The sequence below is a fragment of the Sciurus vulgaris genome (assembly GCF_902686455.1).
Source record: "Sciurus vulgaris genome assembly, chromosome: 15".
NCBI classification, from domain to species: Eukaryota; Metazoa; Chordata; class Mammalia; order Rodentia; family Sciuridae; genus Sciurus; species Sciurus vulgaris.
Window position 1 is genome coordinate 70,562,716 of NC_136476.1, and position 23,522 is coordinate 70,586,237.

The window sequence follows — 23,522 nt, forward strand, 5'->3', positions numbered from 1 at the left end:
ACTACAGTCTTTGTGTTTATGGTGTTATTTGGGTTTAAAACCCGACAGTAGGCTGTGCTCGCCCTTGGAGCCGCCTCCTATTCCCAGCCCGTTCCTCCTGCCTTGTCCCCACACTTGGTCCCTGTTTTCCAGTGAGCAGTCGGTGGTCTTTGGAAGATATTTAAAGTGAGGAGACATTTCTCTGTTCACCCACACGTGCCCGGGGTCCAGCACTCCTTCAGAGTCTTCTCCAGTGGCCTTTTTTTCTGAGATCTGATGAACTTCCTGGATTTCTTCTGATGCAAGGCTGATTTTTGTCTCTTTGTCTTAAAAGTCTATTATTTCCCTTTAATTTCTTCTTCGTTGGTGCTTCCCTGGGTGGATGGAGGATGCGTGGTGAATGTTTTCTTGGAGAACGTCATCCTGTGGATGAGAAGTCCGTCCTCAGTCTTGATTCTGTTTGTCTGGACGTAACTCCCGCCTCTGTGGCTGTTTTTTTTTTTTCCTTTTTTTGTCTTTTAATTGGTTTTCTAGAATTTGATGATGATGGGCTGCTGCACATGAGAGGTTTTTATGTTTGCTCTGTGCTGGACATACTTGAGCTTTCTGAATCAAAATTTTTGTTTTCACCCCTCAAAATTTTTAATTTTGACTTGAAAGCTTTTGGCCCCCTCCTCTCCCTTTTCCCAGACTCCCGTTTACATTTACCTGTGTGTGGAACTGCCTGACTCTGCTCCTGCTCTGCTCATCTCTTGCCAGCCCTTTGTCTCCTCTGTTTCTCATGGTGACTCCTTGGTTTCATCTCCACGTTCAGTGATCTTTTCTTTTATGGCATCTGATCTCTTTTACCTTCTGTGGTGTGATTTCCACAGAAGCAGTTTTATTTTTCCATTTTCCACCTCTCCCCGCATGACGTTTAGGTTTTCTGTTGTGTCTCTGGGCCTGTGAACATTGACAGCTGCTCTTTCTGAGGACTTCGCTGACTAGTCTGTCATCTGTGTCACTTCTGGATGTTTCTGTTGACTGGTTTTTCTCCTTCTGCTTACTGTGAATTTTACATTGTTGGGACATCATTGTTTTTTTATTTGTTTCTTTGTGTATTGGGGTACTGGGGGTTGAAGAGAGGGCCTTCCTTACTCATGCTAGGGGGCTGCTCTACCACGGAGCTATACCTGCAGCCCTTTTTCTTTGTTTTGAGACAGGATCTCACTAAGCTGCCCGGGCTGGCCTTGAATCTGAGATCCTCCTGCCCCAGCCCACTGAGTAGCAGATTTCAGCACATTTCTGGAGAGTATTAGATTTGTCTGCCTGCCTTCTAGGCTCAGGATCACCTTTCAGTTTTGAGACTTGCTCTCAAGACAATGTGGCAGGTGTGGACCAGCCTCAGTCTGTGGCACATCTAATTTCATGGATAAGATGGGGATCCAGCACAGCACCTCTTGCACTGAAGTCTTTTTCGCCTGTGATCTTGGATAAATCTTTTTTTTGTACAGACCTTAGAACTTAGTACTTCCCGTCATGTGGGTGAGGCTTGGTTTTGTTTCATTCGTTTAATTATACTGCTAGTAAATATGGCAGAGCGTGGTGACACACACATGTAATCTTATCTACCTGGGAGGCTGAGGCAGGAGGCTCATAAGTTCAAGGCCAGCTGTTTTAGTCAGCTTTTTGGTTGGTGTGACTAAATAATCCGACCAGCACAATTATAGAGGAGGAAAAGTTTATTTGCAGGCTCACAGTTCCAGAGGTCTTAGTCCATAGAAGGCTGACTCCACTCCTTAGGGCTCAAGGTGAGGCTGAACATCATGGCAGAAGAGCGCGGCAGAGGGAAGCAGCTTACATCATGGTGATCAGGAAGCAGAGAGAGAGAGAGTGTCCACTCTCCAGATACAAAACATATACCCCAAAGCCACACCCCAGTGCCAGTCTCCTCCAGCCACAGCCTGCCACTTCAGTTAACCCCTATCAGGGGATGAGTTTCTGGATTGGGTTAAGACTCTCACAGTCATGATGATCTCCCCATTCTTTCTCTGAACCTTCCTGCGCTGTCTCACGTGTGCGCTTCTGGGGGACACCTCATATCTACACCATGACACCAGCCTAGGCAACTTACTGAGACCCTGTCTCAAAATAGAAAAGGGCCGGTAGAGGAGTTCCCTGGACTGTGTGAGACCCTGGGTTCAATCCCCAGTACTGCCAGAAACAAAAGTCCCAGTATATATATTGAAGACACCAAAAAAAAAAAAAAAGTATTCTTTTAAAGATGGGAGAGTGGTAGCCATCTGGGGAGAAGCCAGGATCGGACCCAGGCTGTGTCCTCGGGTGGTTTACCACCACGCAGTCTTGCCTTGTCCATCTGCCAGCCTCTGGCCCTTCAAGGCAGCACCTGTCCCCCTTGTGCCCACAGCTGACAATGAAAACAACGTCGCCTCCAACCAGTCCCGATCTCCGCCTGCCATAGTAGAGGAGAAGTGGAAGCCTCAGGCCCAGAGGAACACCGCCAACAACAGTAGGTCTCCTCCTCGGCGGGAGCCAGGGCTCCCGGAGGCCCTGCAGCCCCGACTCCGGCCATTCCCCTGCCCCTGGCCCGGCACCCCCTGCCTCCTGTGGCGATGCACGAGGAGCACAAGACTTCCAAAGCACACTTGCACCCAGGACCACATTGCAGGATTCTTAACCCACAGGACAGGCAGGAGGAGGCCCCAGGAGAGGAGGTGATTCTTTTGTGTCAGAGAGCACCAGCTAGTGCCAGAATCAGCACCAGGAGCCACCTCTCCACCATTTCTATTAGCTGTTCTTTCCTGACACTGGCTCCATCTATTTTGCTCACTAAAGACCCCTCGCTTGTCTTGATGCCTATATTGAGAATGAGCTCAGACTAGTTGAGTGACACTCAGGGCAAGTGTGTTGCGCACATGCCACTATTCTGTTCCCATGCCCATGGTAGGCATAACTAATCAATCACGGAACTTTATCCCCGTGAGACCATCAGATGTTAGGCATAGCCTGTGCCCCCAGTGTACATGCAGGATGAACTGTCATGCCAGATGTTTAGAGAATTGTGCTGCTGCTGGGACAAGTACCTTTAATGCAGAATTAACCTCAGCTCTCTTTGTGTCCCTTGCCAGCCACAACCAGTGGTTTAACCCCCAACAGTATGATCCCAGAGAAGGAGAGGCAGAACATCGCGGAACGGCTGCTGCGGGTCATGTGCGCCGACCTGGGCGCGCTGAGTGTGGTCAGCGGGAAGGAGTTCCTCAAGCTGGCCCAGACCTTGGTGGACAGTGGCGCCCGCTATGGAGCCTTCTCAGTCACCGAGATCCTGGGCAATTTCAATACGCTGGCGCTCAAGCACCTGCCTCGCATGTACAACCAGGTGAAGGTGAAGGTGACTTGCGCCTTGGGCAGCAACGCCTGCCTGGGCATTGGCGTCACCTGCCACTCACAGAGCGTGGGCCCCGACTCCTGCTACATCCTCACGGCCTACCAGGCCGAGGGCAACCACATCAAGAGCTACGTGCTGGGCGTGAAGGGCGCAGACATTCGTGACAGTGGTGACCTGGTGCACCACTGGGTGCAGAACGTGCTCTCCGAGTTCGTGATGTCGGAGATCAGGACGGTGTACGTGACGGACTGCCGGGTGAGCGCGTCCGCCTTCTCCAAGGCGGGCATGTGCCTTCGCTGCTCAGCCTGTGCCTTGAACGCGGTGGTGCAGAGCGTGCTGAGCAAGCGGACACTGCAGGCCCGCAGCATGCATGAGGTCATCGAGCTGCTCAATGTGTGCGAGGACCTGGCGGGCTCCACGGGCCTCGCCAAGGAGACCTTTGGGTCACTGGAGGAGACGTCACCTCCGCCCTGCTGGAACTCAGTGACAGACTCGCTGCTGCTGGTGCACGAGCGCTACGAGCAGATCTGTGAGTTCTACAGCAGGGCCAAGAAGATGAACCTCATCCAGAGCCTCAACAAGCACCTGCTCAGCAACCTGGCCGCCATCCTGACGCCCGTGAAGCAGGCGGTGATCGAGCTGAGCAACGAGAGCCAGCCCACCCTGCAGCTGGTGCTGCCCACCTACGTCAGGCTGGAGAAGCTCTTCACCGCCAAGGCCAATGACGCGGGCACCGTCAGCAAGCTGTGCCACCTCTTCCTGGAGGCGCTCAAGGAGAACTTCAAAGTGCACCCGGCCCACAAGGTGGCCATGATCCTGGACCCGCAGCAGAAGCTGCGGCCCGTGCCGCCCTACCAGCACGAGGAGATCATCGGCAAGGTCTGCGAGCTCATCAACGAGGTGAAGGAGTCCTGGACTGAGGAGGCCGACTTTGAGCCCGCCACCAAGAAGCCCCGCTCCACGGCCAGCGAGCACCCTGCAGCTCAGGAGGACGACCGGCTGGGGAAGAGCGAGGTGTACGACTACCTGCAGGAGCCCCTCTTCCAGGCCACCCCCGATCTCTTCCAGTACTGGTCGTGCGTGACCCAAAAGCACACAAAACTCGCCAAGCTCGCCTTCTGGCTCCTGGCGGTCCCAGCTGTGGGGGCCAGAAGCGGGTGTGTAAATATGTGTGAACAGGCACTCCTGATCAAAAGGAGGCGGCTGCTCAGCCCGGAAGACATGAACAAACTCATGTTTCTGAAATCCAACATGCTTTAAGACTTTGGAACAAAGAAAAAACAGAGACAGAAAAAGAGAAACGACCGTTAGAAAAAACACACAACACTGTCACAAAGAAAAGGAATTTAAGTTCTAAACACTGTGGACCTCATTATAAATGCCCCCTAGAAACTTAAGTGCTTTTTTTCAGTGTGTGTGTGCATGTGTGTCCACATCCACACGTGTATGCGTGTGTCCAAACACACATGCCCGGGGTGTGGGGAGCCTTGTGCTCATCCGCACGTCCAGAGAAGCTTCGCACACGCGTGCACACACATACATTCCTGGTGCATGTGCACGCACCTGCCCGCAGGTGTGTGTGCATCAACTGGGTGTGTCAGGAAAGCCGAGCGACTGGGAAAGAGGGAGAAGTTTCACCTTTTCTCGGGAAGGGGCTCTAAAGACTCCATTTTCAGGTGTGCAGATCGGGAGAAGCTGATGTGAAGTGTTCAGGCAGCTGAGATCTGAATGACTTGATGCTCCCGTCCTCCAGCCCGGCCCTCCCCCAGCCCTCCCGCCCAGCTGCTCTGCCGCAGCGGGTTCTCCTGCCTCGGATGGACGGTTTCTGCACTGGACTTTGTTTCTCATTCACCTTCAGGGCATTGAGCTGCTGCCTGTGGGAGCCCCCAGGGGCGTCTCCGGGCAGCCGCCTTAGAAACACACCTATCTAGCTCCCTAAATCAGGAAAAGGAGACTTTAAGAATATAAAGCTGACGTTTTGCTTTTTAATATAAGAGAGGGGAAAAAAAGACATTTTTCAAGAGAAGTATAGCTAAACTGTCTCCACTCATTCTTTTACTTTAGCGGTTTTCTCCCCTTTTGGGGGTGCGTTTCGTTTCTTCAGATTTGATTTAGACTCTGCTAGGAGGCACTGAATGTCGATAACTTCTGTTTCGGAGTTTCGCCCCGTTTGTTCCTCGAGTCACACTGTAAACTAGCTCATCTCAGTGGTACATTCAGTACCCGAAGGTTTTTATCTGCCTTCCCAGGCATCCAGTTTTCTCCTGTTGATGGCAAGGTCAAGAGCAAGGTCTTGGCTGCGCTGTCTGCAGACCGGGGGTGGGGGAGGGGTCGCAGGAACCTCAGGCGTGGGGTCTGGTGGAAGCCATAGGGGCAGCCCCTGGCTTAGGGGTTCTCAACACGAGCGCAGGAGCCGCCCTCCTGGTTCGCTGCGCCTGGTCAGCAAGGTCTGACTCCTGTACCCAGAGTGCTCTGCACTCCTCACCAGGGTCCCGACCCTTCCAGCTCAACAGGGACTTCCGCCTTGATCCATGTTCTCGTCCACCACACCCCAGACCCACAGCCTCTCCTCTTTTCTCGGGGTCCTAGGGGGTCCACAGCCCTCTGCCCAGGACAGTGGTTGAGCTTGATGCCCTGTGGGTGGACACGTTGGATTGATGCTGTGAAGGGGTCCTTAGGCCTCTCTGCCGGCCCCCAGGCACGAGCAGTTGATGTTCCATATGGTCCAGATGCTGAAAGTGACACAGGAGGATCAGCTCTCAACCCCCACCTGCCCAGCCTCTCAGTAGAGCTAGTGGTCCCACGTCCCTCTGGTGACCATGGCTGTGGGACAGGGACAGTCGCACTTCAGGTGGAGAGTGACCACTTTCGTGAGGGCTGCTGGCAAAGGAACCCTCCCCTCCTGGGGCTGGCTGCATGGACTCCCCCTCCCAGTAACGAAGCATTACTCAACTGCAAGATACCTCGACTGCCAAGCACTGTACGCCAGCCCTGACCCCGGTCCCCGCGGGAGGGAAGTCACGCTGGTTGTGACTGGGAGCCCAGCACACTGTCCTTGAGGGCTGAGCCTTGGCCCTCCCCTGGAGTTGCAGACATTCCGAAATGGATCCTAGCGGGCCGTTGCCACAGCCGCTCCCGTGAGCCCCGGCTTGGCACCACTGTGCCATCCCTTCTCCTGGAGAAGTTCTGGTGATTTCCTCCACGTCTGCAGCTCGGGTCCGGTCATCAGGAGGGCCGCGGTGGAGGAGGAACAGGGAGACCTGATTTGAGCGAGCATCGCTTCCTGGAGTGGAAACAGCAGCAGGCTCCTGGGCATTCCGGAAACCGAGCTCTCGGCTGCTGCTGAGGGACAGGTGTCTACGCCTGTGCCTGACAGTGGAGGCTGGGGCCACAACCTGGAGGCACACCAGCCCGGAGCTGCCTGCTTTGCGTGATCCGCAGGAGCAGTCTTGAGCAGAACTATGCCGGGGGCCCTGCGTGGGGGCCGTTGAATTTGAAAGTGGGCTTTTTGCTCTTGGGAAGCGTCTACTAAGCGCGAGTGTGCAGTCAGAACACTCAGCATTCTCTCTTTGGAGCATGGGATGTTTGCCCTCCAGAAAGGTAGAGAGAGTCTAAACTCAAGGTATCTGGCCATAGGTTGTCACCCTCTGTCTCGTTCTTTTGCTCCTCAGTGCTTGGGGCTTAGCTCGCCTTGCAGGTCTGATGCGAAGCCACTCCATGCTCACAAAGCTGTCTTCCAGGGCTGCCTCGTCCATGCAGCAAGGTGGTAGGCAGTCGTTTCTTGCAAGCTCTGGCTCCTCAGAAACTCCTGCCACCAGTCCTGCTGCAGCAGACAGCTTAACAGAACCCAAAGATCTCACAGGCTCAGCCACTGGCCCTCTGTTTCCAGCAATATCCACCTTACCAAATTCTAGTTCAGCCAAAGGATCGAGGCAGGCTCTCCCAGTTCATCTTGGGGTGCCTGGCCTGGCCCTGACCGTCAGAAGATTGTCATCTGCTTCTTGATGCTGTGACTGCTGCAGGTCTTTCCACCACAGGCCTTTGGGGGCTGGGAGACCAGGAAGTTGGGCTGTTTCTGTCCAGGTGGTGGCCTGCTGACTGGGACACAGCTTGCCCCAAGACATGGGATTCCCAGGGCAGAAATGGCCTTCGTTTTGACATCCATGGACCCAAAAGAAAATATACCTCCACTTAGCAGGGTCTCCCTCTCATCTGAAGTCACATTGTCACTAACACAGCCTAAGCGGAGGTACCTCAGCATTGTGGTCTCAGATTTGGAGTAGCCTGAGGGGTCCCAGGCCCACCAGGAGCTACACTGCCATCCCAGTTGTGGGTAGATGCACCTGTTCCTGCCAGGCCATCCTCCAGAGCCATACAGAAACCAGGAAACTAACAGTACCACCATCCCCTCCCCTGGGTGCCGTCACACTGGGCTGGGGAAGGGGCGTCAAGGACTCCTGGTGAGAAGAGAGGTCCGGTGGCACAGATGAGAAGCCGCAGGTCTCCAGAACCCTAGGAAGGAGTTTTGCCACCAGCTGCGTGGGCTGGCCAAGTGTTCCCTCTTTGAGTTTGACCCTTTATCTCCTGCACTTTGAAGAAACAGCAGGGAAGAATTCTGCAAATTTTCCACTGTGAAGCTGAACCTCTGCCTTTAGGAGTCTCCTGTTGGTGAGTGAGGCCACCTCTGTCGCTGGACTTGGGCTGGGCTCCTGGAAGGGTGGGCACCTGGAGAGATGTCAGGGATGCATCACATACTCTCTGGGGCCACGGGGTCACCAGGAAGGTCTGCAGTGAAGCCGGGACACAGATGGAGAAGGGAGGCCCACAAGAGGCCCGGCAGGGAACACCCTGATCTCGTCCCCTGCTGTGCTCCAAGGGCATGGCTGGCAGTCTCCTCGCCTCCTGGGCTGCCCCTGGGGAGCTTGACAAGGCCCCTTCCCTGTATGTGTCTGCAGGAGGGCCCCTGGGAAGGCTGCTGGTCCAGACAGAACTGAGACTAAGGCTCAGTCTGCCCTCGAGGCAGTAGATGGGGCTTCTGTCCCGACCCGGCCAGCCCCAGCCCAGAGCCTGTCCCCACCGGGCGGGCAGTGGGAGAACTGAAGGACCCCCGCTCACTGTGGCTCATGTTTGCTAGGCCAGTTTTGGTGAACCAATGATACAGTGTTTCCTCTTCTGTTTCCCCAGGCTCCCTGCAGGGCCTTCGGGGCTTTCTGTTGTAGTTGTTTTCCTCCTCTGGTTTGGGTCTGAGGATCGAGGTCGGGAGAGTCCTGGCTTTCACCGAAGGAGGCCTGTGGTTTCTGTGCCAAGAGACGCCTGCTCCCGCTGGGATGGGGGGCCGGTGTGGGGTCACGGCCTGACAGTCATGCCTCCCGCCACCTCAGACGTGGCTTCGGGGATTCAACTCCTGTGCGGAGGAGGAGTCGCACGTCTGTAGCTGGGCGCTGGCATCACAGCCCACAGGGTCCAACCCTCCCAAGCGTCCCACTGGGCATCATGACTCTTCGAACCAAAGTTCCTTAAAGGGGCACAGCCCAGCCTTGTCCACAACCTCAGGGGCCTGGGATTCCCGCGGCGCACCCTGAAATCCCGGCCCGCACAGACTGGGGTCTGAGGTCCGTGCAGGGAGGGGCTCCTTCCAAACCCAGGCGCAGGCCGCTCTCTGCCTGGCCCGCCCGGCCAGCGGCTTCCACGGCTTCCACGTGGTGAGCCAGGTGGGCTGGGCCTCGCTCGCCACCTGGAGAGAGCAGGAGCCCTGTGCCGGCCGTCCAGACCTCAAGCATCAGGAAACCATTTTGTACAACCACCAGAAGCAGAGATATTTTGTAAGAAGCGTAAATTATTTTCAGTTGTTTTCTGGTCCTACTTTTTCTTTTCCCCACAACTCCACGTTGGCGATTCGCTCACATCAGGTAAATCTTGAGAAAGCCTTGGTGCCCTCCTGCCCCCTGCCCCCTGCCCCGGTCACCACGCGCGTGCGCCCTCGTCCCTTCTCAGTAGTGACAGCGTTCTAGGCAATACCATGGACACATCTGACTGTGTCTGTCTCTCCGAGTGCAAGAAACTCAAGTCATCTTAAAAAAAACAAAAAAACAAAAAAAACAAAAAAAAAAACAAAAAAAATTTACAAAAAAACAAACATACAAAAAAAATATCTTTTTTAGGCCAGAGTTTTCTACAGGTATTAATGAATATTTTTCTTAATCCTTATAAGTTTTATGTGTTTAATATTTCTTAATACCGGTAGCATTAATTTATACTTTTGTAGCAACACAATATTTTTATAAACAGCCAGTGCTTGGCTCAAGTCTTCACGGGGGTTTATGCAGGGCCATCTTGGGAACCCTGTGTACCATGTACTGTATTTAAAAAAAAAAAAAAGTTACCTAGTGTCACACTTGCTGTGTTGATTAACAGAAGGCGTTCTTGGCGGTCTCCTGTGTCGTCAGTGTGCGTTCAGCGCCTCTCCGAGGAGTCATTGCATGGGGGTTGAGTTGAGGTTCTTGTGATATGTGAACCCCCGAGGCCAAACTTGAGGGTTTATTTAGGGTTTTCTGTGTGTCCTTTGGGTTTTTCTTTTCACTTTGTTTTGGTACCGTTTCTCCATTTACAGCCAAATCAGTTTTCATGATGTTTAAAACTTTTACTGATGTCAAATGGAGGAAAGGAACAGGAAAAAAAAAAAAAAAAAAAAAAAAAGAAGATTTTTACGAAGTAATAAAGTTTAAAACTGAGCTGTTTAAATGTTGCTGTTTTTACCTGTCTATTCTTGTCCGGAAGTGGAACATTCCCAGGGAGAAGAGGAAGGTTCCACCGGGTTCCTTAAGTCACCAAAAGCCCCGCCCAGGATTCAGTACCTCCCCCGCCCCGAATTCTCGCCACGTTCTTCCCCGGTTGGTTGATACCAAGGCAAAGCATCCCTTTCATGGTTAGAGAGGATCGGTTGCTTAAATGAGTTCATGTCAGTGTTGTATTTATGGTTTTACAATAAAACGACCTTTAGGACGATGCAGTGTGTGACGTTTTCTCTTGGGTTTGGGGACAGGCCATGCCATCCAGCAGAGCTGTGAGGAGGGGGGCCATTGGCCGGTGACCCAGGCGGCAGCTCGAGGCATCCCAAGGGGACCACAGGCTGGGCATGCCCACTGCTCGTTGGTGAGTCAGTGATGAGCTTCGACGCTGGACCGGCTCAGGAGGTGCTGGACCAATGTGGGTGGAACGTGGCTGAGAAGATGCCCCCTGTGGGCCCAGTGTGCCTGGCCCTGTGGGCATTCACGAGGCCCTTGTGCTCCTTTGTCCAGCGGGTGGGCCTCCCCAGCATAAGTGATGTTGACACCGTTGTGTGTCATGGTTCACTTTCTGGAGAAGCGTCAGTGGTTTCTGTCCAATTCCTCGTGGTACCTGGGCGCTCCTCAGCGCCCTCACTGAGCTTGAGGACCTGCCTGGGGCACGCGTCCAGGCCCCACATCATCCGCACGTCTCTGAAGTAGCTCAGACCCAAGGTGAGTCGAGAGAGAAGAGGCTTCTGGAAGAGCTGGGGCCCGAGCAGGAGGGAGGGTGCCAGCTCCCCAGGCAGCCCACTGCTCCACAGTCTCTGTTCTCGGGTCCCAGGCAGCACCTGCTCCACAGCCTCTGTTCTCAGGTAAGTGAGTAGCAGGACCCTGCCCCAGCCCTGCTTCACCCTCTCTCCGGGAACGGGTCACTGGACTTTAAGAGGATGTGCCTTGGAGTGGAAGTCGAGGCAGGAGTTTCTCTGCTTCTCAAACAGCCTGGAGGCCTGCGGGGGACCCTCTTCAAGGTCATGATCAAATAGGCCAGGGTATGGCCTGTGAGCTCCCAGCCCTTGCAGCCAAGGGCCAGCCTCTGGGTTTTACGAGATTGTTTTACAAAGGCCCAAGAAGGATGAGTTTCCTTACTAAGCAGCCGCTTCTGTTTTGTAACAAACGTAAGCAGTACCCTTAAAAGAAAATCTGGAGCTGAAACTAAGAACCAGGTGCATCTTCAGGGAAGGGGCAGCCACTTGCCTGGGAATGATCCCTGGTGCCTTCTGAGGTGAACCCGCCTAGTCCTGCGAGGGGGTCACAGGTAGGTGCACCACCCCACCCCACCCCAGAGGGAAAATCGGGCTACCTTGGTTTATTTCATTTTGGTGAAACTGGCGGCAAGTGACAAAGGAATGACTAAGGGAGCAGGCAGGTCAGGGATAGGGCTGGTGAACACCAAGGTGAGGCCCCTCCAGAGGGGCATCTGTCACCCTCGGCCTCCGGATGCAGGCCCAGGGCAGCCGGAACTTGCTTGTCGTGAGACTGTAAGAGGAGCGGGTTTTTATGGAAGCTGTGTTTTCAGTGCTGGTTTCAGAACGGTACAGCCCAGTATCCCCCCATGGCAGAAGCCAGCCAGGCACAGTAGCTTCCACCCTGGTGAAGCATTTGTCCTTCAGGCCACTTCAAAATATCCCTCTTCAGAGTGGCACCTTCCAAGTACCCTCAGCAGCTGACCCAGCGTGTGAGGCATGTGCAGAGAGGACGGGGCGGACCTGACGTGTCTGTCAGTGCCAGGCTGAGGAGTCCCCGTCACTCCTCTCTGAACAGCTGTCTGTCCCCTTGCTCCTAACCCACCCACTTCTGCCCAGGGAGTCCTGGCCATGAGCACACTGTCCTTCAAGACAGTTCCGTTGGAACCTGGAATCCACAAGCTCTGGACTTCAGAGGAGGGTCTTTGTGTCTGACTGAGGGGCTACAGAGCTCTCTGCACCCACATCTTGCCTCTGGGTCACCCCCTCAGCAAGAGAGGTGGAATTCCCTCCCTCCTTCCTGGTCTCTCCAGAAAATAGGCTGAGTCAGGCAGCAGAGGCAAGCCCTTGACAGACCTGTCATCTGGCCCTCAGTATACTGGTCACTCCCCGGGGAAGAGGCATGCGGCCCTGCCTGGTTTCTGCAGTAGCAGCATGGGGACTTGGGAGGATGCAGTTAGCGGGAGACATTTATGAATCCAATGTTTATGAAAGCAGTGTGTAAAGCAGAGCGTCCTGATGGCGTGTCTTCTGGCCAAGGTGACGGGAGCAGCCCTGGACCGCCCACCTGCTCCTTCCCAAGCATAGGAGATGCCAGCCCACCCAAGGGCTTCTGCCTCAGGTCCAGGTTCTCTCTTAGGAAGCCAAGGAATGGTCTTCTTCCAAGGCAAGAGCCAAGGATTCTAGGGGACAGGCACTCGGAATGAGGTGTGGAAAGGGGCCAGGCAGCTGGGGGTGGGGACAGGGCGATGGCCGAGGGAAAGTGCTAGAGAGGAGTCGGGTGCAGTCAGGGATGGGGGGTGGTTCCAGGCACTTGCTGTTCACCTGAGCTCCCTGGGCACACTAGGGTACCAGTATTTCCTCTGACCCTGGGCCACCCACGACCTCCCGCCAACTTCTCCCAGAAACAAGTGCCCAGAGTTTGACTGAAGCAAAACAAAATAACCCATCACGTATGATCGTGGAGCAAGGGGCATATGTGACATATGCGGCATCCTTGGCGCAGACTGAAGGGGGGCCATTCACTTCTGGGAGTGCTGGGTGGGTCATGCCCCACCCCACTTCTTCCCTTCCCTGCCCCCCATTGGGTTCCATGTATGATGGCAATGCAGAGTCAGGAATTCCAGCAAGGTGCAATTTGGTTTTATTTGGCCTGGGTCCCTAGACCCCCTGCCTTGGGAGGGACGCTAGCCTCTGGTTTGCAGACTGGCCGGCCATCAGTTGGAGAAGCGCAGCAGCTCCTCATCCCCTGTGGGCAGAAAAAGGCTCAGGAGGGGATCCAGGTGGGGGCCTCCTGGGGTGCCACCTGGAGGAGGGAAGGCCACCTGCTGAGTCCTCTTGATGAGTGACAGCACTTGGGCATGCCACAGGGTGATCTGATTTTTTTTTTGTTTTTTCCCTGCTGCTTCTGATTTGCCTTAGGGGCCATTTTGCAGTGGGAAAATCAGGGCAGAGAAATCTGTGGTTCCTGTTCCCATATTGCCATTATCAGTAGCAGCGTTCCTTAGCTGAGCACCAACTCTGCCAGGTACGGTGAAGTTGGGAGGTGCGCATTTCATCCCATTTTACAAGAGAAAATGGAAGCTCAAATCACCCTTCTCGCCCTCCCCTCTGCGGCTAGCCCGAACCCAGCAGCATGAGAACTGGAGCCCAGCTCTGCCAGTTCCTCAGGCTGCGGGCTCCAAGTGTGCCTGGACCTAGCAGGGGTAACACCCTGGGCTTGGCTGATTTGACAGATGGGAAGCTGAGGCCCTGAAGGTGGTGGCCAGCTCACCAGGAATTCCGCCCTGCAGAACCCGCTCCCTACCAGGCTCCTCCCACCTGCAGCCCCCCCCAGCCCGCCACCCTCCAGGGCCTTCTACCATCGCCAGGGACTCCGCAGTACTCCTTGCACTCCTTCTCTGAGTAGAACTTGTTGCCGTTGCCGTGGCAACCCCCATAGTTGAAGAGGACACACTTCCCCTGGACGGCATCAAATGCCCAGAGCTGCTTGAAGGCTTTGCAGGGGCCAGTGACTATGGGGAGATTGCAGGCCGCTGTGTGGTGGAGAGAGGCACAGAGCTTTGGTAAGACTGTAACTTCACTGGGAATATGAGGGCTGCCCAGCCAGGGCTCTGCTTAGCTAGAACACACGGTCCCTCTTTGACAAATTGGGAAATGGATTCACCCTGGCCTAGGGTCACTTAGACCCAAATCCGTATCCTATGGCTTCAGGAAGCTTGCCCTGGAATTCCACCACTGGACACTGGAGCTCCCATGGCTGGGGTCTGTTGGGAGAATGGGTGTGTGTGGGGTATGAGGGCACAGAGCAGGGGCCACACTCACCCACGGTGCGACACGTCTGCAAACATTCCTTTTCGGAGCCAAAGTTGTTGCCGTTGCCCAGGCAGCCGCCATATTGGAAGGTCTCACAGGCCATGGAAGAGCCATTGTAGAAATACCTCTCAAACAGGCCCAGGCAGGGACCTGCTGAGTGGTCCAGCTGACAGGAGTCTGGGAAGGGGCAAAAGAGCAGCACTTAATGCTTACTGTATACCTGTTACCAGGCTGGGCACTTAATATGCATCATCTCTTTTAATTTTCCCTTCTAGAGAAAAGATTATCAGCTCCTTTTGTAGATGAAGAAACTGACTCTCAAGAGAGGTGAAGTGACTCACCCAGGTTACCCAGAACTAAGATTCTAAACAAGGTCTGTGAGACTCCAAAACCAACGCTCATTAACATGGAGTGACCAGTGACCCACCAACCACCATCCCTGTGTTCATCTTAGCTGCCAGGGAATCTGTGATCATAGTACTTGGTGATACATTCCCCACCCCACACTGGCCAGTCTGATCCCTGCACTGGGTTGCTGCCCCCATGCCTTTGCTCTCATTATCCCTGACTCTGGAATGCCTTCCATACGACCCAGATGCCTGGACACAGCATGAATTTCCCTTGGTCTAGGAAGTCTTCCTGATGTCCTCATCCCTGTATCCTCTAAGCTTCCTTGGCCCTTTGCTAACCAAAAGAGAGCTTTGGGATCCATCACTTTGTCCCTTGGGTGCCTCCCCACTAAAGCAGAACATTCAAGAAGACAAGAGTTGTGGCTTGTCTCTGTGACCCCAGTGACCAGCACAAGGCCGGAGATGCAGCAGGTTTGATATCTGCTGAGTGAATTGGAGACAGAGTGATTGGTGAGCACTGCCAAGTACACCAGGCATCCTCTTGCCCTTCCCCCTCCCTCCTATGGAAGCCCCAGTGGTCAGACCACTGGCTACTATCACATCACATAGATGTGGAAACCAAGGCCTGGAGGCCACACCATGTTGGTGGCAGAATAAGAACTGACACAAAGGAGCCGAGGACCATGTCCTAGGTTCCTCTCTCCTGCGTCAACCTTGGCGCAGTACAGAGTGCTTCATTTGCCTTTTCTCAGCCCAGTCTGACTCTCCAGCAGAGAGAGAGGAACTTCACAGGGATAAGGTAGCAGGGTAAGCCAGCTGTGGGCCCTCCTCTCCGAGCACAGCAGAGTGGGTGAAGAGGCAGGTGCTCATTACCTTCCTTCCTGTTGACACCCATTACTAGTTGCCCAGCCCCTGATCCTTCATCTTCTTGGGGCAGCACCGCCCTCCGGGCTCTCTGGGGAGAAGAAAAGAAGCTGTTGCCGAGAACTTGCTACTATTGCTCACCCGTGCCCCTGGAATGCATGATGGTTTGCTTTGGGAACCGGGGTATAGATGGAAGCATAGCTACTAGACTGGTTAATGAACTCTTCCCAAGAACTCCAACCTGAGTTCCATAATGGGCATCACGGCGTAGGTTTCTACTCAGAAATGAAAATCAGAACCACAAGGTACAGTACCTCCATATCCAACCTCTGGCTGAAAGGCCTGAAGGGATTTACCAATGGAAAAGACTCTCCCAGAGCCAGAGACCCGGAAAGGGCAGCGATCCCATGCTTGGAATGCAAGGCAGTTTTGCACCGTGGAGTTTGAGTGCAACTGGTTTGCAGGAGGAACTGACCAGACCATCATTAGCTGCCTGCGAACGAAAACTCCACCCCGAGAGTAAGAAGGAACCCCAAGACTGACCCTAACACGCCTGGCCACTGAGTGGAGCCCACAGAGCAGGGCGGGCTGCTGAGGCTGTCAAGACCTGCCTGAGTAGGCTCTCCGGAGGCAGGACCCCGGGGCGACCAAATGAGGAATGAGCAGGGACACCGCCTGCCACCAAGCAGCCTTTCTGCCACAGATGAGACCTGGAACTTCAAGAGCAGAATCACAGAACCTTAAATGTCCCCTTCTTTGAAAGTGCAGCTGATAACTAGGAAAAGAGTCAGGGCTTCCAATCGACATGAATCTGGAGCTAGCAAATAAATTAGAAATAAAAATGGTAAGGGGCAGAATGAACTGGACGTCCACAGAACAGAATGGCCACAAAGGCTACAGTGGATAGGCCATCTCAGGAGAAGGCAGCGACACTCCCAGCAGACTTGAGAAAAAGACAGCAGTGGAAAGAGTCAGGAGAAGATAGCGGACGTGGAAGACCAAGGCGCCGGGTTGAGGGGATGGGTGTCCCCAGCAGGGGGCTGGAAAGGAATTCAGTGGTATTGTGCAAGAGACTTCCTGAAACACGGAGGACACGCAGTCTGCACACGGGGGAGCAGCGCGTGCCAGGAAGTGTTTGTACAGAATTCTCAGCACCGCGATGTGGCCTTGTTACCATGTTGACTTTGAAGATAGTTTTCCCAGGCACCAAGGCACCAGGGCAGGAGAAAACAAGTTGCCTAGAAGGAGAGAAAATACCACCCTGGCCTCAGGCCTTTTCACCACGGTAATCAGGGCTTGAGAATAACGGAGTCATGTACACACAGTCCTGAGGGACAGAATGGATGCTGTGTCCGAGCAGTATGGCCGCCACATGCTCAAGAATCGGGCAGTTCTCAAACTTGCAAGATGCAGGGGTTAAAACACCCAAGAACAACTCAAAAAAAAAAAAAAAAAAAAAACCACTGGGCAAAGAAATGTTGCCAATTAAGAGATCTCTAGAAAGGAGCGACTCAGGAGAGGAGCGCCGGTAGCTACGCTCACTAGCGGTGACCAATAGAATCCACTGGAACAGCTCGGAGGGCCAGCTCTGCAGAACTCCAGAGCTGCGGGCGCCGTCCCGCCCTGCCCACCACCCTGGCAGGGCTGGAGTCAAGCTGGACAAGGCAAAAGGAAAAGGGGGAGGGAAGGGGACAAATCTGGAGCGCCAGCGTCTAGCTAATCAGAACAGTGACCATTCTGCAAAGTCACCAGTAGCCGCGCCAGCTTCTCAGATGTCTTTTCCTAACTTTGCTGGTCCTTAGGACGCACCTCTCTCGTGGTGAAGAACTATTTATTTGAAGTTCAAGAAGCCCACTTCAATTTCTTTGTTTTTAAATCCAAGTAAAACTATAATTAATGTTCTTAAAAATTAAAGATAACATCTGCAGCATAATCCCATTTAATAACAGTCTATCCGTACGTCCATCTGTCCTTCCTTCTGTCACGAAGGAATGCTGCTAGTTTGGGGGTGGTGGAATTTTTTTTAAAAACACTTTTATTTATCTTGATGCTTTTCTTATGGATTTCTTTATAATGAGCATGTGTTACTCTGATAAGATCAATGGTAATTTTTCTTAAAAATATAGGGGTAAATATAATATGTTAATAGTGTTAACTTTACATAGGAATAAGGATTTCTTCTTTTGTACTGGGGATTGAACCCAGGGACTCTTAACCACTGAGCCCTTTTTATTTTTTACTTTGAGACTGAGTCTCACTAATTTGCTTGGGCCTTGCTAAATTACTGAGGCTGGCCTTGAGCTTGAGATCCTCCTGTCTCAGCCTCCTGAGTCACTGTGATTACAGGTGTGTGCCACCTCGCCTAGTGGAATAAGGGCATTCTTATCTCATTTTTGTTTTTTCATTTTTCAAATTTTAAGAATATGTTTCTAAACAAATAACACACACACACACACACACACACACACACACACACACACACACACACACCAGCAAGGTGACGATAACTCCCAAATAATCGGAGAACACAAGAATGAAGAAAGTGTGATCAATATGGCAAAAGGCAGGAAAATAAAAGGGAAGCAAGCCCCAAATTCAGAAGGAGCTGAGGTGAGGATCTTCCTGTTCTAGATTTGCTGCTTTTCAGGGAAATGTGCCCTGAAATCTCCATTCCTCGTTGGATACTGTTCCTTCATTGTTAAAAGTCTCCCTTCTTTGCGACACTTTCAGACACCCTGTTCAGAGTTTTTCTAACACGTCCTTGAACTCCAGCACAACTCTGGAAGGTGAGCATAATGACCCCATCTCACCGACAGGACAGTGAGGTCCAAGTGGGGCAGCAACTAGCCCAAGGGGCAGAACCAAGAGTGAGCCCAGGCGGGTCTGAGCTCCACGCACGCGCCAGCGCAGGCCCCTCCAGCCTCCTCAGTGACCCCTGCCCCACGCAGGCCTGGGCAAGGCCAGCCGCAGCCCGGAGTGTGGAGCCGCCAGTGGGGCAGCACTTACCGGGAGCGGGGTGGGCGCTGGCTCCTGCTCCCCAGGGACACATTCCCCTAGGTCAGAAGACGGAAGAGAAGAGTGAATGAGAGGACCAGGCTCGGGGGAATCCTAGACCCCGATTTCTCTTATGGTGCCGGGAAGCCTCCTGCTGGGAACCGTCCTGTGCCGCAGCCCCTTCATGAATCCCCCAACTATGCTGGCTCAAGGTCAGTCACTGAAAAAGTAACAGACAGGTGGCTGCACCGTCACCCCCATCTGTGCACCCTGCCAGCATCATTCCATCAGCTTCGCCCCAGGAGCAGTGGGATGTGCTGTGGTCCCTAATGGCTTGGCCTCACTGACCCCTCACAGCACGTGGGGAAGGCGTATTATTCCCATTTTACAGATGAGAAGATGAGGCTCTGAGAGGTTGGCTAGCCAGAAGCCACCCAACACAGATGCTGCGTCCCCAAGCCTGGCTCCTAGTGCCGACACTCTGCTGCCTCCTGAGAGGTGGGTCTGGGCTCTGCACACAGCCTCCCGGGAACCCAGAATCGAGTCCAGCACCGGCTCCACCAGGTGCAGAATGGAAGACATGGAACAAACCCAGTGGCTCGACCATCAGAAGGGGACGGCACTGCTGTCCCTGTTTGTCTCTGAGGTGGGACGAAAGAGCCAGGGCTCGGGTGGTTTGGGGGCAGGGAATGAAGAGAGAAGAGGGGACAGACATTCAAGGTGGGGACAGGCACCCTTTACCTCTGTCGGCCATTGTGAAGATGGAGTCCTCGGGGATGCCCACTCCCAGGGCCATCTCCCTGAACGCCTGCAGGAGGCTGTCCCTCAGCTGTGGCTCTCGCCCTGCGGGGGAAGCAGAGGACACCAGGCCCCAGGGGATTTTGTGTGATGATTTTCACTTAGGGAAAGTGTGAAAACCAGTGGCCCGTTCCATCTCCAGGACACACGTATGGGAAGACAGGTTCTCAAGAACGAGGAAGCGCCCCTTCCCGGCTCCCAGCGAGTCTCCTGAGTCCCCACGCCAGGCTCTTTCCACTGGCTCCGCCAGTCCTGGAGGCTCGGGAACTGATTCTAGAGATCAGAGGAGAGGACTGTGCCTCACGGGGGTAAACGCCTGCCCCGACCTGGAGTTTTGTCAGAAGGAAAACACAAGCCCCCTGCTCTACCTCACTCGCCATCCATAACCCAACAGTCCCTCCCGCCAGCCCCCTGGGCTCCTCTCGGCCTTGTTCCTTACCGTAGAGCTTGGCGGTCATGGTGGCTCCGTGGCGGCGGCTGATTTTTTTGGTCAGGATAATGGCGTACTCGTCATAGTTGGTGTGCACCACGTAGGACTCCATGGTGACGTTCCATCCTGCACAGGAGATGCAGCCAGCCACCGCGTCAGTGGTCAGGGGCTTTGCACCTGGAGACCCGCTGCCCAGTCACACTGTGCCTTCCTCCGTCATCTGGCCACCCAGCCCTCCTGGGCACTCCTTTGTAGGTTACCCGTCTTCGGTCTCTCTAGGCACCGATTCCTCTCCTGCACGCATGTGCCGATTCGCCCCGCATCCCGTCCATCAGTCCTCTCTAGTCCATCCTTCCTTCCTTCCTTCCTTCTTTCCTTACTGCTTCATCGGCTCATCCCTCCACTCATTCATCGGGCACCCACGCCGGTATTCACTTACCACTCTCTCACTCATTTGCTCGCTTATGTATCTATCCCTCCCTCCATCTGAGTAAAAGTCCGTAGATTGAGCCCTAACGTGATTACTTGGCACCTGGGGCGTATTTGCTGAGTTAACGACTACGTGCGTGCCCAGATCCCTCTGTCACTCAGCGCCGGGCACAGCGCGACCTGGGCTGGAGGAGTCTGGGCTTTGCCCTCGGCACTCAGCACCACCTCTTCTGCACACAGGCTCATGACGGAGGAGACCGGGAGAAGGAGAGAGAGAGGGATGGAGGGGGCGTCTGGAGGAAGCCAGGCGACATCTCAGCTGAGTGGGAGGGAAGGTGACGGGGTGGAGGGAAGGGGAGCCGAGGACAGGAAGGGACTTCTGAGCAAAGGAGAGGCCCGCGGCCTCCGCACACTCACTGGGTTTGCGGTAGAGGAACTTGCCGGCCGTGCTCGTCTTCTCGTAGGCCCCTGCGATCTCCTCGCAGATGCCTCTCCTGGAGAGGAACCCAGCAAGCGGAAGTCACCCCTGGTGGACAAGGCGCCCACAGGGCTCCTTCCAAACATCATGTTCCTCTTTAATTTCAAATGAACGTTTCCAAGCATCTTGTCTAATACCCACTTTACATACGAGAGGACAAAGGGACGAGTCTATGCCATCTGCTTGGCAAAGCCAGCACAGACATCACCGTCCTCAACCGAACCTGTACATCACGCCGATGGCCCCGGGGGTGGGCGTAATGAGTGAATGTGTTGGTCATTCCTGTTCCGAGTGTCTCTTGCCCCAGTGTCCCCATCCAAACAGTGGGGACCTCACAGGTTGCTGTGAAGGCCAAGCGGAACAGGCCTAGAGGTCTGGGTGAGCACTGCACGGCCGGCCACTACTGGTACGACGACTCTCATCCGTCCAGTGGACGTTGATGGGGCAGCACACACGCACCAAGCGCATGTGCCGTGCTGGGAATACCGAGGCGCATGCTGGGGCAAGGCTGGAGCCTCTCCTGCAGCTGGCCCTCCCTAGGGCCAAGCAGGCTGGCCAGAGGCAGATGCGACCAGAGTAACCAGTGCCAGGTTGGGGGAACATGGTGCTCCCACAGCTCAAAGAGGGCCTGTGGCCTGAACCTGGGGTCCGGGGGGCCTTCCTGGAGGAAGTGTCGTGGAACCGGAGCCCTGAGGACGGGTGGGAATTAACCCCAGGGGCGGGGACAGGTGCTTCCAGAAGGAGCCTCACGGGCAAAGGCCTGGGGTGCAAGGGGAGAAGGTTTTCAGGAACCGCGGGTCCACCAGGGCAAGTCACAGTGACCCGGAGAGCATGGGGTGGCGACCGGCCGGTGGCAGGGGAGGCCAGAGGCCTCCATGTCAAAGGTCTCAGTCTAATTCCCAGGGGCAGCGGGGAGCCAGGGAACAGGCCCATGAGCCCAGCCCCCTAAGCAGATGTGAGATTTTGAAAGCTTCCTGGCTTCTGGGTGAAGGATGGGCTGGAGGGCAGAGTGGCCTTCGTCCGGGAGAAGAGCTGAAAGGTTGCTGTAGACAAGCAGCGAAAGACGGCCTGGCCCAGAGGGTGGCAGTGCGGGGGGGGGGGGGGGGGGGAAGCGAGGCTGGCCCCTGGGGTGAGGGAGCCCCGAGGAGGAGGAGGTGCAGACAGGACCATCTCCTGGAGGAGGCAGAGAGGGACCCAGGTGGGAGGAAGGTCAAGGCTGGGCAGAGGCCTGCAGGCTCCGGGACAGGGTGGGGCGCCCCAGCCCCCCACCCCCGCTCACCGCCAGTGAGTTTGGATGGTGCTGATCTCCGCCTCCGTGGCCCCCTCTCCCAGCACCAGGGTGCTCATGCTCATCCTGTCCTTGATCCTCTTCAGCCAAGGGCAGGTGGAGCCGATGGCCAGGTTGAACCACTTCCCGTAGATCTAGGAGGCAGGCACAGGACCCGGCTTCCCTCCGACCCTGGAGGCGCCTGCCTGCTCCCCTCCCGCCTCTCCCCGGGCAGCCCTTGAAGTAAGAGTGTCTCAGGGCTGACAGTGGCGTCACAGGCGCCAGGTGGCTTAGGAAGGAGGTGTGCACTGGACCCCACCTGCCGCTCAGAAGGCTTCACAGAGCTGAGTCTGTGCTGCCCCCGGGGATGGGGGCAGCCCCCACGCTCTGAGGCCACCAGCCATTCCTCGCCAAGAGACAAGTCCTGTCTTTACTCCTCCGGGGCAGGGAGCTCCTGGGACCAGGCCTTTCGATTCCACTAGGCCCTGATCAAACTTCGCCCTGCTTCTCCCCTTCCCATAATCTCCCACCCCGTCCAGAAGTGACGGGCACACGCCTGCCCTGTGCCATCTGGGTTCTGTCCACACCGTGCATGTGGGACGAGGCCCCTGGAAGAGCTACCAGAAGGATGTTGTAGGGAAGGCGAGTCACTGCAGGACCAAGGGCTGGGACAGGGTGACCCCCGAGATTCACACCACCCTGGGCTGTGTGAGGGGCCACAGGGTGGTGGCCCCAAGAGGAAGCCTGCACTCGGGTGGCTTCTCACGGGAGCATGGATTTTCCTCGGCGCAGGGGAGGGCAGGATGCTTGACTCATGGACCTAAGATGAGAGGGGGCTCCGCAGAACAAAGGGCAGACAGATAGAGTGTAGCTTCAAAGGACCCAGGGTCCCAAACGGCGTGATCAGGAGGGCCCGTGAGACGGACCCCTGGCATGCCAGGGAGTTCCGGAGCGGGAGACTGAGACCCCAAGAGGCCCAGCAGCTTGGACATGACCACAGCCACCTCCTCCAGAGAGGCCAGCCTTACCCGGGTGACGTCGAAGTTCTCCTGCACTTGGATGTCCTCTGGCAGGGTGGGCACAGGGTCAGCGCTCACCGCCAGGCAAGTGGTCAACAGCAGAAGCAAGGCTCGGGGACCCTGCCTGACTCTGCTTTTCAGCCTCAGGGGCTGCATGACTTGATCTGGGGACAGAGGGGTTGCAATCTTCCTGCCAGGGCCAGCTGGGGACTGAGGCAAGGGAAGGGGACTAAGGCTTGTAGGTGACCTTGGTGTTTGCTCTGCTTGATGGGACCAATCAGGGCCCAAGGCTAGCTGGGATCGATCACTGTCGCCTGCCTGGGGTTGATCCCTGCAGACGGGAGGCCAGGCGGCTGCCTCAGAAGAGACCCAGGCTCAGCGCGAGGGGGCTCAGCCCCTGGAGAGCCTCCCACCTGCCTCGGGGCCAGGAGAGGATGAGGGAGGCAGGCAGCCCTGGCCTTTCCTTCTGGTTCATTCCATCTGGACCTGTGCTGAGAGCCATCGATTCCAGCCTGATTGGGTTTGTTTCTCACGTGAGAAAACTGAGACCCAGGGAGGGCAAGTGATGGCCCAGAGGCCACGGGAAGTCTGCAGAGCAGGCTGGAACCCAGCACCCTGCCCTGGCTTCCCGAGGTCCTTGCAAATGAGAGTAGAGACGATGATGATGTGACACTGGAGGACAATAGACCCTCACTGAGCACCCG

At 55.2% G+C, this 23,522-nt stretch overlaps 2 protein-coding genes across 11 annotated transcripts in view; one reads left to right on the forward strand and one right to left on the reverse strand.

Annotated features, from left to right (window-relative positions):
* The window catches only part of ZNF618 (zinc finger protein 618), a 158,247-nt gene extending 148,156 nt beyond the window's left edge, over window positions 1-10,091 (forward strand). For all 10 annotated transcript variants that reach the window (XM_079113632.1, XM_079113634.1, XM_079113639.1 and 7 more), the window contains 2 exons: window positions 2,387-2,488; window positions 3,108-10,091. In XM_079113632.1, the coding sequence (XP_078969758.1) occupies window positions 2,387-2,488; window positions 3,108-4,624 (1,619 nt within the window). In that variant the 3' untranslated portion in view covers window positions 4,625-10,091. The remainder of the gene's footprint in view (window positions 1-2,386; window positions 2,489-3,107) is intronic.
* A 2,903-nt stretch (window positions 10,092-12,994) lies between these two features.
* AMBP (alpha-1-microglobulin/bikunin precursor) lies at window positions 12,995-23,048 on the reverse strand. Its single transcript, XM_079113654.1, has 10 exons — window positions 22,828-23,048; window positions 21,812-21,954; window positions 20,472-20,548; window positions 19,635-19,751; window positions 19,139-19,240; window positions 18,410-18,456; window positions 15,413-15,494; window positions 14,199-14,366; window positions 13,736-13,909; window positions 12,995-13,122 (listed from the first exon to the last, which is right to left on the reverse strand). The coding sequence occupies exons 1-10, from the start codon at window positions 22,972-22,974 to the stop codon at window positions 13,091-13,093; spliced, it is 1,089 nt and encodes a 362-aa protein (XP_078969780.1). The 5' UTR covers window positions 22,975-23,048; the 3' UTR covers window positions 12,995-13,090.
* Between the last annotated feature and the right edge of the window lie 474 nt (window positions 23,049-23,522).

Excerpts from the sequence above, each read along its gene's own strand:
- AMBP (XM_079113654.1), bottom strand. The coding sequence starts at position 22,974 with ATGCAGCCCCTGAGGCTGAAAAGCAGAGTCAGGCAGGGTCCCCGAGCC. Across the intron at positions 15,495-18,409 it reads CAGCGCCCACCCCGCTCCCG|AGAGCCCGGAGGGCGGTGCT; the intron begins GTAAGTGCTGCC and ends TCTTCTCCCCAG. Across the intron at positions 14,367-15,412 it reads GGGTGTCAACAGGAAGGAAG|ACTCCTGTCAGCTGGACCAC; the intron begins GTAATGAGCACC and ends GCCCCTTCCCAG.